The 18,710-nt window shown below is 43.8% G+C and overlaps 1 protein-coding gene across 1 annotated transcript in view; it reads left to right on the top strand.

Annotated features, from left to right (window-relative positions):
* The window catches only part of SCAF11 (SR-related CTD associated factor 11), a gene marked incomplete in the record, with an annotated part of 153,932 nt that overhangs the window by 87,855 nt on the left and 47,367 nt on the right, over positions 1-18,710 (top strand). The window contains 2 exon segments of the mRNA XM_077472975.1: positions 333-3,215; positions 15,786-16,156. Of these exon segments, the coding sequence (XP_077329101.1) occupies positions 333-3,215; positions 15,786-16,156 (3,254 nt within the window).

The following is an 18,710-nucleotide window of genomic DNA, read 5'->3' as shown; positions in this document are numbered from 1 at the left end:
GTTTCTCCAGGAAGGTTGACTTTCAAGTCCTGGCAGTAGATGGGGAAAGTACTGCTGCCAGGACACTGCGCTGCTTACTGTATGTAGCTAATGCTACCACAGTACATTGCAACACACAGAGCAACCGCATCAATGTTTAATGGAAATGGTTTGAGCCAGCTTAGATGAATTGACTCTCTAAAACGAACTAAAAGCTGGGATTCTCCTTTTTTAGATGAAAATGTGGTGTTTGTTTATATTAATACATTATAAAAAAAAAAGTAGCACTGTATACTTTACAGTAATTGTTTTTATTTATTTTTTTCTTTATTTTTTTTCTTTACCCCTTTTAGCTTTTTCCAAGAGAACATGTGTTCACTCCTGTGCTCAAGAAGGAACAGAGAAAAAACAAGCTGCTTCTGGTAGTAAAGGAGCAAGAAAAAAAAGTGTGCAGTCAACTGCTAGAAGACGCTCAGCAAGAAACAGCAAATCTGATGTCGGCCAGCTTCAAAGCTCGCCAAAATCCAGCAACTCAGATAATGATGCACCTGGTTGTAATAGCTCTTCCACTAACACTTTGTCCACTGATCATTCAAATAAACCACCTGCAAAACAAAGAAAGAGGGCACCCAAAAAAACTGCTCAAAAGAGAAAACGACTCAGGTCAGCAACACAAACGCAACCGGAAGCTGATGAAAGTAAGGGTGATTCTGAAAGTGAATCAGAAAAAGATGAGAAAAAGTTGAAGATGCCAGATTTGTCTGACACACCATTTGAAGTGACTAGGTCTCCTGTAAGCAGTCCTGAAAAGGTATACCAACCAGTAGAAGATAATTCTTCGGTCTTGTCTCCCATGGACCAGTCCACAAAAGAACACATACCTGCATCATCACCTATGCAAAACGAGGAAAGCTTTGATAAAGAGACATCTGCTTCTCCAGAACCTCATAACGAACATCCACTTGACAAAGAGAATTCACCGCCTTCTCCAATATTTACGAATGGTCAGACTGCATTAGAAAAGGGTCAACCAGAGTCCATTTGTGGAAGTGAACTAGACTCTGATGTGGTAGATTCTACGAAGAATTTAAGCACTGAAGTGGGGCATTCTATGCAGGCAGAGAATCTGAAGGTAGATGAAGAATGTCCAGGTTCTCCTCCTCCTAAGTACACTGATGATGTCTGCTTTGACAAGGAATCTGCATCCTCGAACTCAGAAAATGAGTTGGAGGTGATTGAAAAAAACATACTTTCTTCAACACTTACTGAAGATATTCCTGATTGTATGGAGCAAGACTACTCAGACGTTGACCATGCAGGTGTGCAGTCTGAAAGCTTGAATGGAAACCAGGAAAACAGTTTCTCCCAGTCAGAAGCTGAACATTTGCCAGATTTAGACTGTCATAAGGAATCCTCTAAGGACGAGGAATCCACACGTTTACCAGCTGCTGATCCAGAAAAGCAGTTTGACTTGGAACATTCCCTTAGTTCCTCTAATTCTTTTAAAGAGAATCCATCTGAAACGCAAGACCTTCCTAAAGTGCTAAATATGGAATCCCCTCTGCAAGATAGTTCTTCTAGAAGTGATGATGGTTTAGGTGACAAAGTTAATGGAGTGGAAAATAGCTTGCAGGAACCCAAGCTGACTGACACGAAAACAATTGTACCAGGTGATTCGGAGCATGGGAGCAGTACTGAAACTTCTGTGAATAAAACGCAGCTGCCTGAACAGTCTACAGCTGAGGAGCCATGTTATGTCAGTGAAGTAAAAGATAAACTATCTAGTGATGTCCTGCAAAATGTACCTTTAGTTAATAACAAAGTCGAAAGCATCCTTGATGATTCTAGTGCTGTTGCTGACAGTAAATTGTCTAGTAATGCTCATTCTGAAAATAAAACCAATCTTAACCATAAAGAGCAGGTCGTTTTAGGTGAAGATGACAATACTGAATCTGTAGCTATGGAATGCGATTCGATCTGTAGTGATCGTGAATCTGAACAACCCACAAAATTGACTGAAGCAGTTGTAGCTGAACCTGGTTCTTCTGTTTCAACAAAAACCGAAGAACTTGAATCCACTGAAAAACGTTCAGTGCCACTTGAAGAGACACAGAAAAAAGAAGTGCGTCCACGAAAATCTAGGTTCCACTCTCCATCAACAACATGGTCTCCTACTAAGAGTGAAGTTAAAGAGAGGCCGAAATCACGTTCTCGATCACGTTCTAAAAATAGAGACTCTCCTCCTAAATGCAAGTCGAGATCACGTAGTAAGGATAGAGATCGGAATACTAGTGAGCAGTGGAAAGGCCGAAGTCGAGACAGACACCATAGAAGGCAGTCTAAATCTAAAAGCCGATCTCGCTCAAGGTCAGGGTCACGAAATAGAAACCGAAATAGAAGTAATACAGCTGAGAGGAGCGAAAAGGATTCGCCCCCTTGGAGAGAGAGACGATCAAACGACAACTGGAAAAGTCCTAGGGGAAATGAAAGATACAGAAGAAATGAGCATGAAAAACCAATCGAACATTTTAGAATTGATAAATATGACGCAAGGGATTCATCTGAGCAATATCCAGAAAATAAAAATGACCTCCCGGATTGGGTGTCAGAAAAAATTAAATCTTTAGACAGCAGGGGTAGGGGAGATGGCTGGATGAGAGGTGATAGGAGAGGGTGGGGAGACAATAGGGGCAGAGGAAGGGGAGAAATTAGAGGAAGAGGGGATTACAGAGGCAGAGGTGATTTTAGAGGAAGGGGAGACCTTCGAGGTAGGGGGGATGGACGAGGTAGAGGAGGGAACAGAGGAAGAGGTTCTCCTAGAGGCTGTCATTGGGATGATAACCAGTATAATTCAGGTGATTCGTGGAACAGAAATGTGAACATGGATTGGAATTCACCCAGGGGCCGTGGTGGCCATGGCAGAGGCGGTTTCAGAGGTGGTTTTAATTATGGAGACCAAAATGAGAATTCTTGGAACAATAGACAGCCCTACTCAGGAAATTCTAATGCTTTAGGGCAAGAGTCTACTAGGGTGCAAGAACACCAGAATTATAAACCGAAATATGAGGAAACATATGAGTCACCTGTTGATCGATCTGGGTGGACCTCTGCATCAAGTTGGGCTGTTAGAAAAACCCTTCCTGCTGATGTTCAGAGTTATTATTCAAAAAGAGGAAGAGGCTCCACTGGCTCCCAGCAGCAGGGATGGCCTAAACAAGAAGCAACTCAGGACCAAGGTTTGTGATTTTATGTAGTTCCGCCCCCCCCCCCCCCCCAATATCTTCTATAAAGTATGTGCCATGCGTGTGTTAAATGTTTAATAGTAAAATATTTGAGTTTATCCTTAGCGTTACATCAGAAGTACTGAAGTCGTGAAGGCTCCCCTCTACCTTGCTCCCCTCTCCAAGAACACTTGTTCTGTGCTTAAGGCTGCTTAATCACTGCTAGAATGGAGTGTGGTGAACTAAACTGCTGAAAATGACTTCAGTGCTTCTGCTGTGAACTTTGAGGATGATTTGCTCCAAGGCGCCCTGCAGCCATAAGTCGGTGAAGGCTGGTTTTAACGCAAATTTACTGCCTTTTTTATTTTTTTGTGTATACTTGTGTCAACAGCCTGGCCACTTTAAAAGATGATATAAAATGTAGCCATAACGGTATAATCCATAAAGATGCACAATATTTCTGTTCTATTACAGTAGTGCTCAGCTTTAAATGAAAAGAAAGCTTTTGTGAGCGCTCAGTGTAGCGACAAGATGGAGTTAACAAGCACCTTTTTATCAGTAATAGGAATTCAGACTCTACGGTGACTTTAACTTACCACCAGCCTATATCAATACATTACCAGCAGCAACAATAAGTTTTAACTTTGCATCGGGGATAGATGGGGTTTGCAATAGTAATGTTTTGCCTAGCACAAAAGGTAAAAAAAAACAATTGGGCTTTAAAATGTTATGGTCCCCTTCTGTATACACACGCTTCATGAGGTGTGTATGTGTGTGTATATATGTATATGTGTGTGTATATATATATATATATATATATATATGTGTGTGTGTGTGTGTGTGTGTGTGTGTGTGTGTATATATATATATATATATATATATATATATATAATACATTATTCTCTAATGATATGTCATTTGTTTAAATAATTGTTTGGGCAGTCTTTCAATGCAGAGCTATGTGATTACACTGAAGAGCAGTATAAAAAAATTATTTAGACTGATGTTAACCAACAGTATTCAGCATGTGTATAAGGGTGGATGGGCAACATTTTAAACCTCGTTTGTTAAAGCGGGAATCCGCCTTTTTTTTTTTTTTTTTTTAAAGCCAGCATCTACAAATACTGCAGCTGCTGACTTTTTTAAAATGACACTTACCCGCCCAGTGCGCCCGCCATGTCGCCACCCGAAGCCTATCTCTCGATCGTCTCTCGGGTGCTGCCGCCGCCATCTTGGGTATGGGAATCAGGAAGTGGAGCCTTTCGGCTTCATTTCCCGGTTCCCTACTGTGCATGCGTGTGTCATGCTGCGCAAAAAGGATGGTCCCCGCTGTCTCTGGGATCCGTGTGTTTCCCAGCAGGCAGCGGGGGACCTGCGGAAAGGGGCGTACCTTCTGCAGAATCTACTCCGAAAGTGGGTGCAGATACCTGTACTGTACAGGTACCTGCACCCCCCTCCCCCCCTGAAAGGTGCCAATTGTGGCGCTGGAGGGGGGGAGGGTTCCAATGAGCGGAAGGTCCACTAGGGTGGACCTCCGCTTTAATCTGAGACACAGGCCCAATGGGGGGCTGTGTTGCAGGAAGACTATATTAAAAAGCTGCAGCCATAGCCTAATGTGCACCACTTTATACAGTTTGTCGCAGCTATTGGCATAGCGTGCACTACTATCCACATGCTAAGGAAATTTTGATGCAGCCCCTTGGCCATATTTGGGTTTTCGGTGAGCCTGTTCTTCATAGTTCCACCCTCTTTAGGAAGTTCACAGCCCTCCCTCTGACTCCTAGACACCATCATGAGTACATTGCTCTGCTCAGACATACATACGGTTCCAGCAGCTACCCTGCTTCAGAATGTGGCCTAGGTCTCTATATCAGCCCTCACCAAATTATCCGTCAGACACAGGACCGCCACTCCCTATTTGCTTTGAGCAGCACACTGCACTGATTAAGACTAAGTGCGCTCCATAGGTAATCTCCCTCACAGTGGAAGTCGGACAGGGGAGCAGGCCAGTACTGTGCACTGGAAAATTAGGTTATTTATGTTTGTTCTCAGAACGCTTCACCTTGTTCTTTGGACCGCAGTCTCTGCACCTCAGTATTTTCATTTCCTCAAGTACACCCCATTCCACCTTGTAACTAGGGAGGAATTTTAAACCTATATGGCGGCAAAGTCTTTGCCCTGATAGACTGGTGGCACAGAAATGCTTAAGTATGGCTAGTAGGCACCCCCTACTGAGTCATTGCCTGTCATGTCCTTCGCAGCAATGTTGCAAGATGGGGAACTGAAAGGGTGCTTGGAGTCTAAACTCTGTCCAGGAGGATAAGGTTGCTCTGAATCTCTCCAAAGCTGAAAGTAACCTTTAAGGTGTCGGTGGACAAGGTATCCTCCTGTTTAAAGTCAAAACTGTGCCCACCTTGAACCTGAGGTCACAGTATGTGAGCTGTTCCAAAGTCCAAGAAATGTAGGTTCTTTTCTGTTTACTCACTAGTACATGATGTCCTGTATGAGGACTGGCCATGTCCAGACAAGTGCACACTCTTGTCACGCAGTTTAAACAACCGTACCGAGTTGAGAAGGCTACCACAAATTGAAAAATTCCAGTGGTGGACTGACATTATACTTGCCTGAACAAATTCCTTACATTTCCGGTTGAGGCTGTCCCAGTCTTCCAAAAGTTGAGGCCCACCTTAAAGCCTCTTAACTCTGTCAATCCAGGCCATGCAACTGTTGGGGATTTCTATTACTTTTTTGCCAGTCTGCAAAATGGGTATACTAAGACAGTTTATAAGAAATGTACAGAAAGTATTCTATTTGATGACATACGACTCTTCAGAGTCATTAGATGCCTTTTTATTAAGGAAGACACGGGTGGAAAGAGCACTCTTAAGGAGGCTTGGGTGCCAGGTTTTGGTCGTTTTTTTACTTTTGTCCCTTTCAGACCTCTGCTTAAAAAGCTAAATACTTCATTCAGTTCTGTCACAAGTTCTGCATGTCCAAGCCAATGACATGGTGACAAGTCTTTCACAATAAAGGGGCCACCCCACTTTTTTTCGAGTGAGAGGACATCTATTTGCCCTTTTCTTACATCAGGGGACACGGTGCCATAGTACTTTGTGGGTTATAGGGGCACTAATAGGTGATGGACACTGGCACGCCCTAAGGCAAGAAGTATACTCCCTATATAACCCCTCCCACTACTGGGAGTCCTCAGTTTTCTCGCCAGTGTCTAAGGTGTTGGTCATGAGTAAAGATGTGCTGAGCTCCACTGGAAGCAGTCCTTGATGGAGCTAGCCATGCTGATCGGATCCTTTCAGATGTCCTTTCATGGGCTAAAGGAATGGTACCCGGGCTTCGTGTCCGAAGAAACAAGGTTTTGCTTGCGACTGCTTCTCTTTTAAGAGAGCTGGACCCTGGGATCCAGTACTTTTTGGTAGTAAGGCCATAAAGTTTTTACTGGCAGGGTGCAGTTGCAGGTCCAGGATTGTGGGTAACCCCTAGGTTCCTTGTTCCTTAAGGTTTCAGAGCTCTCTGTGAAGGGTGAAGATTGGGTTTATCTCAGATACCCCTGCTGCGAGGAAAGGTAAGTGGAGATTTTCTTAAGAATTTCTCCTTTTGTGTTCTGTTGTCATGCGTATGTGTCACCACTGGGGGCTATATTGAGCATTCACCACCTGATGCGTGAAACGGCACAGAAGCCTTAATTTAACCTCTCCTCTGGCCACAAGCAGATCCTCCGGTTAGAAAGGGAGGTCTGGTTCTCCTCCTGCGCCCCAATGTCGTTTGATGCTGCAATCGCCTCAATGAACAAGAATCTCCAGAATGTCCGGTGGATAATGCGCTGATGTTAAAGGATCCAACAGATAGAGTTGGAACTTCTTTCTAAAAGCAATATGTCTTTAGCAAGTTCAGTAGCGCAGCTGGTTCTTGCCGCAATTGGTGTATCCCAGTCCATTAAGGAACAGTTTTTGGTGATGCTTAAAATTCTGCCTGATCAGCAGGCCCAGCAATGAGCTGGTGTATCAGACGCACTATATTTCACAGTAGATGCTATGAAAGATTCTATCGTTCAAGCCTCACGGCTTATGCTTGTACTAGTGCATTTTTGCAGAGTTCTATGGCTGAAAAATTGGTCAGCCGAAGCACCATGTAAAAAGCTCTTGGCCAGTTTCTCTTTTCATAGTGAACGGCTATTTGGAGATGATTTGGATAAATACATCCAAAGGATCTCTAATGGGAAAAGCTCTCTTTTACCAGTAAAGAGGTTAACATTTCTCCTCTAAACTTGCTGCCTCGCCTGTGCCAGGGGCATCAACCTCTAGGCAGTCTCGACGGCCTCAACTGTCAGGTTCCAGGGAACGATCCCAAGGACAGCACCAGGGTCAGAAGAGATCTTGGGGCAGAAAGCCCACAAAGCGGAATGCTAAAGCCCTCATATGAAAGGGCACCTTCGCTCGGGTTAAGGGGAAGGCTCCTGCAATTCTCAAAGATCTGCCAGGAACAATGTCAAGACAGTTGGGTGGCTTCTGCAGTTTCTCTAGGTTACAAACTAGAGTTCTGAGAGTTTCCGTCTCATCGTTTTCTAAAGTCAAATGTTCCCAAGGATCCAGAGAAAGTCTTTCTAGCTCTGGATTATCTTTTATCCCAGTTGGTGATATCAGAGGTTCCCTTAATGGAACAGGGCACAGGTTTTTATTAAAATCTTTTCACAGTTCCAAAACCAAACGGAGAGGTAAGACCCATTCTAGATCTCAAAGATTTGAATCGGCACTTAAACATTCGATCCTTACGCATGGAGTCAATCCGATCGGTTGTTTCAATCCTGCAAGGAGGAGGATTTTTGGCTTCTGATATCAGACGTATATCTCCACGTGCCAATATTTCCCGCTCACCAGAAATTTCTGTGAAGTCATTTTCAGTTTGTGGCCCTGCCATTCAGTCTAGCCACAGCACCACGAGTGTTCTCAAATATTCTGGCACCTCCTTTAGCCAGATTAACCACTTGGGATCCGCGCTATTGCAAAATGACGGCAATAGCGCGGACCCACATTTTCGGGACTACGTCTATTGACGTAGTCCCGGTTACGAGCGGCCTGCGCGCCCCCTGAGGGGCGCGCGCGGCGCGCTCTGTGATCGGCGAGTCCGTGAGACTCGCCTGATCACCGATCCGTGTAAGGGGTCGATCCCGACCCCTTATCACGTGATCAGCTGTCAGCCAATGACAGCTGATCATGTGATAAAACGGAGCCGGTAATCGGCTAGTATTCCTCCTCGCGCTGACAGCGCGAGGAGAAAAAAAAAAGCCGATCGCCGGCGGCCGTGTTCGGGACATCAGTCCCGATCACGGCCAGCAATTTAAACGGACACCTGCCCCCTGCCAGTGCCCACCTGCCACCCGCAGTGCCATCCTGAAATAAAGTAAGTGCCCCCCTGTCAGTGCCACCCAGCAGTGCCCATAGTGCCCACAGTGCCACCCAGCAGTGCCACCCAGCAGTGCCACCCACAGTGCCACCCAAAATCTGCCTCAGGTGCTGCACCCCAGTGCCGCCCATCAGTGCCCAGCAGTGCCGCCCATCAGTGCCCAGCAGTGCCACCTATCAGAGCCACCTATCAGTGCCACCTATCAGTGCCCATCAGTCCCATCTATCTGTGGTACCTATCAGTGCCCATCCGTGCCACCCATCCGTGCCACTTATCCGTGCCACCCATCCGTGCCATCTTATCTGTGCCCATCTTTGCCCATCAGTGCCGCCTTATCTGTGCCCATCGGTGCCGCCTTATCTGTGCCTATTAGTGCCGCCTTATCTGTGCCCATCGGTGCCGCCTTATCTGTGCCTATTAGTGCCGCCTTAACTATGCCTCAGTGCCCACCAGTGCAGCCCATCAGTGCCCACCAATGCAGCCCATCAGTGCCCACCAATGCAGCCCATCAGTGCCGCCTAATCAGCGCACTTCAATGAAGGAGAAAAATGACCCGTTTGCAAAATTTTATAACAAACTATTAAAACATGATTTTTTTTTTTTTTTTGCATCTTTTTTTGTTTGTTTAGCAAAAAATAAAACTCCGAGCTGTGACTAAATACCACCAAAAGAAAGCTCTATTTGTGGGAAAAAAATGATAAAAATTTCATTTGGGTACAGTGTTGTATGCCCGCGCAATTGTCACTCAAAGTGCATCAGCGCTGAAAGCTGAAAATTGGTCTGGGACTGAGGGGGGTTTAAGTGCCCAGTAAGCAAGTGGTTAAGGGCTCAAGGCATATTGCTCCTAGCCTATTTAGACTATCTACTTTTAATAGATCGATCATTCTCAGGTCTAAACCAGAGTCTGGACACAGCTGTAAACTACCTGGAATCTCTAGGTTAGATACTCATCCTAGAAAAATCTTCCTTAAAACCATCAAGGAGATTACAGTACTTGGGACTGGTCATTGATACCGTACACAAAAAGGTATTCTTACCCCAGACAAGAATCGGTTCCATTATAGGACTAATTCAACTCATCACAGCAAAGAAAAATCCTTCCATTCGGTTGTGCATGAAATTGTTGGGGAAATGGTGGCCTCCTTCGAGTGCAGTTTCACTCAAGACTGCTTCAAAGCACCATCCTGTCGGCCTGGAACAAAAAGGTTCAGGCCTTGGATTTTCCAATACTCTTGGCTCCCGTTGTACTTCATAGCCTAAATTTGGTGGTTGGTATCCAGCAACCTCCAAAAGGGAAAATCGTTTCTACCAGTTTCCTGGAAAGTGGTGACAAGATGCCAGCCTTCTAGGCTGGGGAGCAGTCCTGGAAGAAGATTCTGTCCAGGGGAGATGGTCTAAGTTATAGAGGACCTTGCCTATCAACATTTTGGAGATTCAGGCAGTACATCTGGCCCTAAAGTTTTGTCCTGTCAGGATTCAGTCCGACAATGCCACGACTGTGGCTTTCATCAATCACCAGGGGGGGGGCACGAGAAGTCGTGCAGCCCAAAAAGAGGTGACTCATGTTCTAGCTTGGGCAGAACACAACATTCCTTGCCTGTTTGCAATATTCATTCCAGAAATAGAGAATTGGCAGGCGGACAACTTGAGTCGCCAACAATTATTTCTGGAGGAATGGCTTCTTAACCCCAACATCTTCCTAGCGATATGTCAGAAATGGGGTATTCCAGACATGGACCTGTTCGCGTCCAGATTCAACAACAAGGTCGACAACTTTGTGTCGAACGAGGGATCCGCTAGCATGCGGAACAGATGCATTAGTCTTCCCATAGGGTCAGTTTTCACTGAACTATGCGTTTCCTCCAGTTCTGCTACTTCCGTGTCGTCTTTGCAGGATCAAGCAGGAATGAAAGGAGGTAATGCTGGTGGCCCAGAAGATCTTGGTTTGCCGAGATCATAAAGATGGTGGTAGGAGTCCCTTAGACTCTGCCATTATGGCCAGACCTTCTCGCACAAGGTCCGGTATTCCATCCTACCTTACCGACTCTAAATTTTAATGGTTTGGCTATTGAGACCCACTCCTTGAATAATGCCAGGAAGCCGGCTTCCAGAATCATTTGCTATAAAGTCTGGAAGGCATGTGTTTGTTGGTGTGGATCCAGGGGTTGGCACCCCAGGAAATGTCATAGGTAGAACCCTAAATGGGATTAGAAATGAAGCTGGCCTTGAGTACCATCAAGGGCCAGATCTTGGCCTTGTCTGTATTTTTTCAATGGCCTATTGCTTCCCACTCTCTGGTGCGCAGCTTTCTTCAGGGGGTAACACTGATTAATCCCCCTATCAAGGCACCTCTAAATCCTTGGGATTTAAATTTGGTCTTATCAGCTTTGCAGAATCAGCAGTCTGAACCTTTATGGGAAATTCCCTTGGTTTTTTTGACTAGAAAGTTAATCTTTCTGGTTGCCATTTCTTTTGTTTGTCTTTTGTTGAGTATCGGTAGTAGTAGCTCTTTCTTGTAAAGAACCATATTTGATCATGCATAAGGATAAGGTGGTTTTACTTCCTCCTCCTGATTTCCTACCAAAGGTGGTGACAGGTTTTCATTTAAACCAGGATGTTCTTCCTTTCTTCCCAGAACCTCTATCTAGGGAAGAGAAGGCATTACATTCCCTTGATGTAGTTAGAGCCATCAGAGTCTATTTAAAGGCAACCCCTCAGGTTCGTAAAACAGATGTTTTTATTTGTGCTGCCAGAAGATCCAAAAAGGGGAAAGGCAGCATCAAAATCTACCATTTTCAAATGGATTTGTCAAGTCATTATTCAGGCTTATGGCTTAAAGAAGAAAATTCCTCCTTTTTCATGTTAAAGCACACTCAACCAGGGCAATTAGTGCCTCTTGGGCAGTGCATCGTCAGGCCTCTGGCTCAGATCTGTAAGGCTGCAACTTGGTCTTCAGTTCATACATTTACCAAATTTTATCAAATCGATGTTAAAGGTCATGAGGATACTGGATACTGCTTTTGGGTGCAGTGTACTGCAAGTTGCAGTAGGAGTCCTGGCCTCCTTTTTTTTTTTTTTTTTTTTTTGTCTCCCTCCTTTCAGTTGCCATTGCTATGGGACATCCCACATAGTAAGTATGGCTCTGTGTCCCCGATGTAAGAAAACAGGATTTTTAAAACAACTTGCCTGTAAAATCCTTTTCTTTGATGTACATCAGGGGACACAGAGGTCCCCCCCTTCTTGGTATACACTTGTATTGCTTGGCTACAAAACTGAGGACTCCCAGTAGTGGGAGGGGTTATATATTGAGTACACTTCTTGCCTCAGGGCGTGCCAGTGTCATCACCTATCAGTGGCCCTATAACCCACATAGTAAGTACTATGGCTCTGTCCCCTGATGTACATCAAAGAAAAGGATTTTACAGGTAAGCTGCTTTAAAAATCCTGTTTTTGATAGCAGCTATCTGAATCTGCAGCTCTTCCACACTGGGTTTGGAGGTTGTACCCGGACCCTGCCGGATTGGGTGTGCAGGGCTAACCTGCAATGTGACCTTTGGACACTGCTCTGCATTGTGGTGCTTTCCATACCTTGGCGTACTGTTAGCCTACCAAGCTATTTCCAGTTCCAAATCATGGAACAACTCCGGGTTGACCCAGTCTCTGAAAACTCAGTGAGCGAGGCCTCTTGCACACAGGCATAAACATTTTTAGAGCAGCATTTAGAGAACCAAAACATGAAAATGCCACAAACCTGCATTCAGAGAATATGTACACGTACAGGCATAACTAAATGTGCACGTTTGCGTGTAGTTTCATTTCTAGTAGCTGGAACAAATTTTCTAGTCCTTAGAATGAAATTGCACACATTCACCTATACATGTCATGCATGCATAAGTATGCGCCAATTTTATTTATTTTTTCCCATGCCAGGTCCTGGCAGAAGGGTCCAGTAAATGGAATTGTTTTAATATACCCATGTGCATGTACACTAGTCCAACACTAGTCAGGCACCAGGTGTTAACTATCTATTGCAGATAGATACAATGTTTAAAGTATCTGCCACTAGTTTACCACAATAAGGTTTAAGGCTGAGGAATTGAGCATTGAGGTCATCCGTTGGGTAGAGTGCTTTACGCTGTGAATTTCAGCCGGCTTTTATGTAAAGGCCATCCTAGCGGAGTAATTAGCCGCTGTATGGTTTTTACAGGCGGTGGTGGGGTGCTCTCTCCCATTCTGGCAGAGCCCGGAATGAAAGTCTTTGCTTCCACCAGCCTACCACAGAGCTTGTTGAAGACCTGAAGGTCCCCGATCTCTGGTATAGAAAATGGAAGCAACGCGCAGTTTCATCCCTTCGAGTTTCCCAGATATATCCCATGCCATTTTAAAATCCGTAAAGCATCTAAATGCACACCGATCTTGGGGTGTGTGCTGTGACTATAGATCTTCTAAGTAAATCTGAATTCCCGTGTCCCAAAAATTAAGAAAACCCTGTTTCTAAAATTTCAGTAGCTCAAGGTTAAATTTGTATGCACACACGAGTCACAGCTGGGAATGAACCCCCTTTCAAGTTGAACTTCGTCCTGCTTTCCACTTGTACACTACTGTGTTGTAAATTTTACAACTCATTAAAACATCTCTCATTCTCTCTAAAAACTCGTTCACATTGGCAGCTGGGGGACAGAAAAAGTAGGTAGCTGAGCTGTGATTTTACTGCCTCCTGATCTAAACAAAATCTTTTCTTGGACTCCCTGCATACTTTTCAACTTAACTGCGCATTCCTTTGGTTTACTTTCTATTTCTGAGAACTACATGTCCCATGGTTCCTTGCTACCTGGAAGCAGTGATTCCTGTATTGGCTTCTGAAATTCCTCCTGGCAACTCTGTAGTTCAGAAGACCGACTTTGTTAAATGTGTGACATAGCCGTGCATATTCGCAGGGCATCGTGAATTTGCGTCACAGAATCCAACCTAATGGGGAACTAAAAATTGAAATTCAATGTGCAAATGAATATAATTTAAAATTTTGACTTTTTTTAAGTTTGTAGATACATTAGTCGGGTATACTGCCTACAGGAGGTCAGAACATTGGCAAACAAAGCCTTAAAGGATGTTTGCCTTTGTGAACTTGTTACACTGATATTTAAGATGTAACATGTTCAGCGCATCTATCTTGTCTCTGGACTGATAATTCCCCAGACTTGAGCCGGGTACACACTGTACTAACCATGCGAGTTTGGTCCAGCTAAGCTGTTCCGACATAGGGATGCACTCCCCACCCTCCCGCCCATTGGCTGAGAGTGCTGATTGGGAGCAGCAGCATGCACGTCTGACATATACACGGGTAGAATGTCGGTCTTTTTTTCTTTTTTTTTTAAACTGGCAATATCTCCTGACATTCTGGCCATGTCTGAATAGCTGAGCCCCATGAACTTGGTACACAGACAGGTAGTCACTGCCGATTACAGGACTGCAGTGGAGAATTCCAGTGTAGATAATGAACTGGGAATCTGTGTTCCTTTAGCTGTCTGAAGAGACTTCCAGGATTTAACGCATCCTACATAAATCTACCAGCTGCTGCTGATACCTCTTCCAATTGAACAGAAAAGAGCAGAGCTGAAGTAAACACATCCACTGTCATGAGGACACGTGCAAAAAAAAAAACAGGCATGATTGATGTGGGCAGTTATCCACTGCTGGTTGGCTTTTTTTTCCCATTGTCCTTTTCATCCTTTTGATGGGAATATAAAAACAGCCTGAGAACCCCTGTGTTCCTCAATGGATTAGAGTGGCCACAGTTAAATCTGTACATTTTAAACACATTACCACTCCTAATATGTCCAGAGATATTTTTTGTTTCCATGTGCCGAGAGCTCCATAGTTGAAAATAAGTTATAGTCTGATTTAAAAAAAAGACACGTCCATCTAGTTCAACCAATAAAAAAAAACACACAAATAGTAAAATTATGATCCAGTTTGTTACGATTCCCCAGGAAGCAATTGGATACTCCCTGAATCAATTACCTCTGGTGCTAATACCTATGCCCAATAATGCCTAGATACATGGGCAACTCTTCAGAAATGTGGTTAAGCCCTGCCCATATTACATTCCAGACAGCTGGTTGTAGCTGCCTTCTTGTAGGAACATGTTATCTTCACTGATTGCATAAGTGTTCTATCATAAGATGGCGTTGTATGATCATGGGTGTTGTATGACCTCAGATCACAGGTTCTGAACCCACCGCCCCAGAACATCAGTGTCCTGAATGGAGCCAGCGCTAGAGGAAGCACGGCTGCGTAGGGAGCAGAGCCACATAAGATGATTCCTGTATAGTGCCTGCTCCTGTCACAGGCGGAGTGATGCCAATTATACTCCTCCTGGGACAGCAACAGCCGGCAGTACCTGTAGAATGGAAGATTATTATTATTATTATTATTATTAAGTCAGTTAATAAGCCTAAATCAGTGTATACAGTATATGGGCAAATCTGTTCTGCAGTTGTTACTGGACTACTTTCAAACTGAATCTGCAGGTGCACCTGGGTGTTAGCTGCACAGCCAAAGACTTCTGCTATAAACTGCAGGTGCTTTGGTGCGTTTTCAGAAAGTGCACCACACCTGTAGGATATAATGGAAGTCTGTGGCAAGGTGCAGCTAAGCCGCAGGTGCACTCTGTCCATTTACACCCGCCTACTTGAAGTCCGATCCGCTAAAAAAAATAAAACCAAAGGGGATCCATCCCCTTCCATTTCATCTGAGGGCTCATAGAGTAGAGCAGGCTGTGTCCGCTCTGCATATGCACAGTGGACGCGGACCTGTCATCTGCCTGCTCGGCTCATTGTGGCCCTCAACTGGTTATTATGTCACTTAAGTGGCCCTTGCTCTTCAAAAGGTTGGGCACACCTGTTAAAATCACTATACTTTTCTCTTTGAAAAAACAAAACAGCTGTTTGCATCTAAAACATCTTTCAAATCCTATAATGTATTGATGTTTACAAAGTGGTTAATGAGTTTTGTTTTTTCAAAGAAAGTAGAAAAATGTGTTCTCATACAAATGTATGTTTAACCTAGGTTAGTGTTTAGGTCATGGTATTGCAGAATCATTTAACTGTTTAATTAGCACACTGTTTAATTATATATAAATAATCTCCTGATTTTGTTCCAAAACAGACCAAGCTCTCAAAGAACAACCAAGTCAACAGACTGAAAGTGCTCCTATGCCAGTTAATATGGTGCAGACTCAAATGAATGTAGTGCAGCAACCGATGACCGCGCCTCCTGCACCTCCTGCTCCTCCTCCACAGCCAGTGAATATTTACCCATATTCAGTGGGAGTCCATCCCCCCTTAGTGAGCATGCAGCACAATCCATACAACATTCATCCTCCTCCACTCCCTATCCATCTTCACCCACCAATACCTCTAGTGCAGGTATCTGCTCCATCTAGCGTGCCTCAGGGATTGCCACCACCCCCACCACCGCCACCACCATCTCAGCAAGTCGGCTATGTTGCTCCACAGCAAGAAGTAAAACCACTGCAGGTACATTTTATTATTTTTTTTTCTTCTTAATCACACAGACCACCTTAACCAATTTTGTGCTTTGTTTTTGTTTTTTTGTCTCCAATTTTGCCAATGTCATATCCAAAATTAAACTAAGCTCACCAAGTCTTTTGAAATAGGACTGATTAGTCTTTTTACACCTTTGTAACTTGCAACTAAGGATAGCCATACATTCATTTTTGACCGATTTCTTGCTGAATTCGTTGAAATTCAACCTGTCTGTGACCCTGTTGTCACCACCTGGCTTGACAAACTGAGCCAGTTGAAAAACTGTTGGCCAAAACATAGACTGCATTTGGATGCAGTTACCCCATATTCAGACAGCCACTTGTGCTGCAGCTGTTTGAATACAGCAGCTGGGAGAGCAGATTCCTTTAGCATGGATGGGGGAAATTGCATGATTTATTAAATATTCAAGTGTATGGCTAACCTTACTGTGCTGGAGTGCACAAATGAGGAAAAATAAAGTGTAGTGCAGCCATTATATGATATAGAGGTCCAGGGTGAAGGCTTGGCTGTTGCGTGTGCCCGCCATGGTATTTTGATTGGCACAGGTGGATAGAACCAGCAGAAGCACTTGCTCCCTTCTAGCAGATAGCTGTGTGCCTGGGGGGGGGGGGGGAGACCTTCCCTTCCTAGGATGGCTTCTTTCTGTTCACACTCCAGCAACACTGTTTTGTTTCTTTACTAGCACAGGTACTTTATTGTGTTGTCTGCATAAGTCCACAGAGTGATTAGTGATTCTAAAAGGACTTGGTTAGGTCTGTCATTTGTAGTTTTACCACCCAAAAGTGATGATCTGTCCTATGTATTTTTTTTCCAATATCTCTTTTAAGATTAGATTTTTGTTCTCAAGCATTAAAAACAGAAACCCAATCTTATCCTATATAGATTAAAATTTTATAGAAACAAAAATGTGAACACCTGCTGGGCCAATTAGCACTGGCCACTATTTTTTCGAAAGATTGTTATATACATAATTGGATCTTTACCCATATCCTCTTCATACCTTCTTAGACCCCCAAACATTATATTCTGAAAGCAGGGACCCTGGAGAATAAAATGGTGGGTTTTGCGTTTTTTTTGTTTTTGTTGTCACATTTGCCCGAATGTTTATCAAACCAAATTGTCTAAAATATAAAATAAAAAATACACCTAAATGAATTTTGGTGCACAAAAACACAATATCCAATTTCTGGTTAAATAGAAGACCACGTTTCAAGATGCCAAACTGATCAAGATTTAAAACTGCAGATGCCTGTTAAATGGCGACAACTTTTACTACCTAAAACTGTCTATAGGTGATGCTTTAAAAGTCTTTACCGGTTATTCATTTAGAGTAAATTACAAGAAGTAAAGGGCATCCCTGACTTTTTGTATGTGTGTGTGTGTATATATATATATATATATATATATATATATATATATATATATATATATATATATATATATATATATATATATATATATATATATATATATATATATATAGTGTGTATGTATGTAGAGAGACAGTAATACCTATATGCTGAAACATTGCGCTAAGGCCATCAAATGCCCTTTCCGCCTCTAGACACGGATCTTCACCTTGCATAATAAAGAGGAACTACAGTAAAGATGGCTTAACCCTCCTAGCAGTATTCCTGCGTGTGGCTGGGGGTTACATTTTGTTGTCATTAGCACTAACCCCGAACCACACTTGGGATTGCATTACAGAATCCTGGTACAGCATACTTGCTTTGTCACCATGATTCTGTTTTGTTCCTCCGTTGTTTTCTCTGTGTTCTGGGCTCCGTTCTCTGCGAGGGTTGAGACGCATGGGGTGTGAAGCCCAGCGGCAAATTAAAGTACAAAAAAATATACAGTACACTGCAATCTTACAGATTACATTACTGTATCAAATCATTTCACCTCCAGTTTGTCCCTAGTGTTGTCCAGTGCTCTGCTGGCCCTTATATAATACCACATTTATCTGCGTATAACACGCACCCCAAGTTTAGGAGGAAATTTTAAGGACAAAAAACTTTTTTAGGAGGGAAGTTTAAGTAAAAAAAAAAAAAACTTACATTTAAATGCCCACCGATGCAGCCTTATCGGTGTCCATCTGCAGCCTTGTCCATCATTGCAGCCTTGCCCAGTGCCTTTGCAGCCTTGCCCTGATTTAAATTTGGTGCTGATCTCTGCTGACTGTTAATGGAGAGGAGCGAGCGGAGCCGAGATGCACAAAGCACAGTGTAATTTGGCTAGGCTTTGCTCACAGTCCCGCCTATCTCCACTGATTGCGAGAGGAGCGAGTGCCGCCGACATACAGAAAGTAGAGTGTACTTCGGCTAGACTTGGCTTTGCTCACAGTCAGGGGTGGGACTGCGAGAGGAGCCGAGTCTAGCCGAAGTACGCTCTGCTTTCTGTATGTCAGCGGCACTCGCTCCTCTCGCAATCAGTGGAGGTTGGCGTGACTGCAAGAGGAGCCGGGTGTACTTCGGCTTTGTGTATCTCGGCTTGAGGTAGTAAATCTTCATTTCCAGTTTGTAGC

This window comes from Lithobates pipiens, unplaced genomic scaffold (assembly GCF_037356315.1).
Source record: "Lithobates pipiens isolate NorthernLeopardFrog02 unplaced genomic scaffold, aLitPip1_a1.2 Scaffold_8, whole genome shotgun sequence".
NCBI classification, from domain to species: Eukaryota; Metazoa; Chordata; class Amphibia; order Anura; family Ranidae; genus Lithobates; species Lithobates pipiens.
The sequence above is the reverse complement of the archived record's forward strand: the minus strand, read 5'-3'. Positions and strand labels throughout refer to the sequence as shown.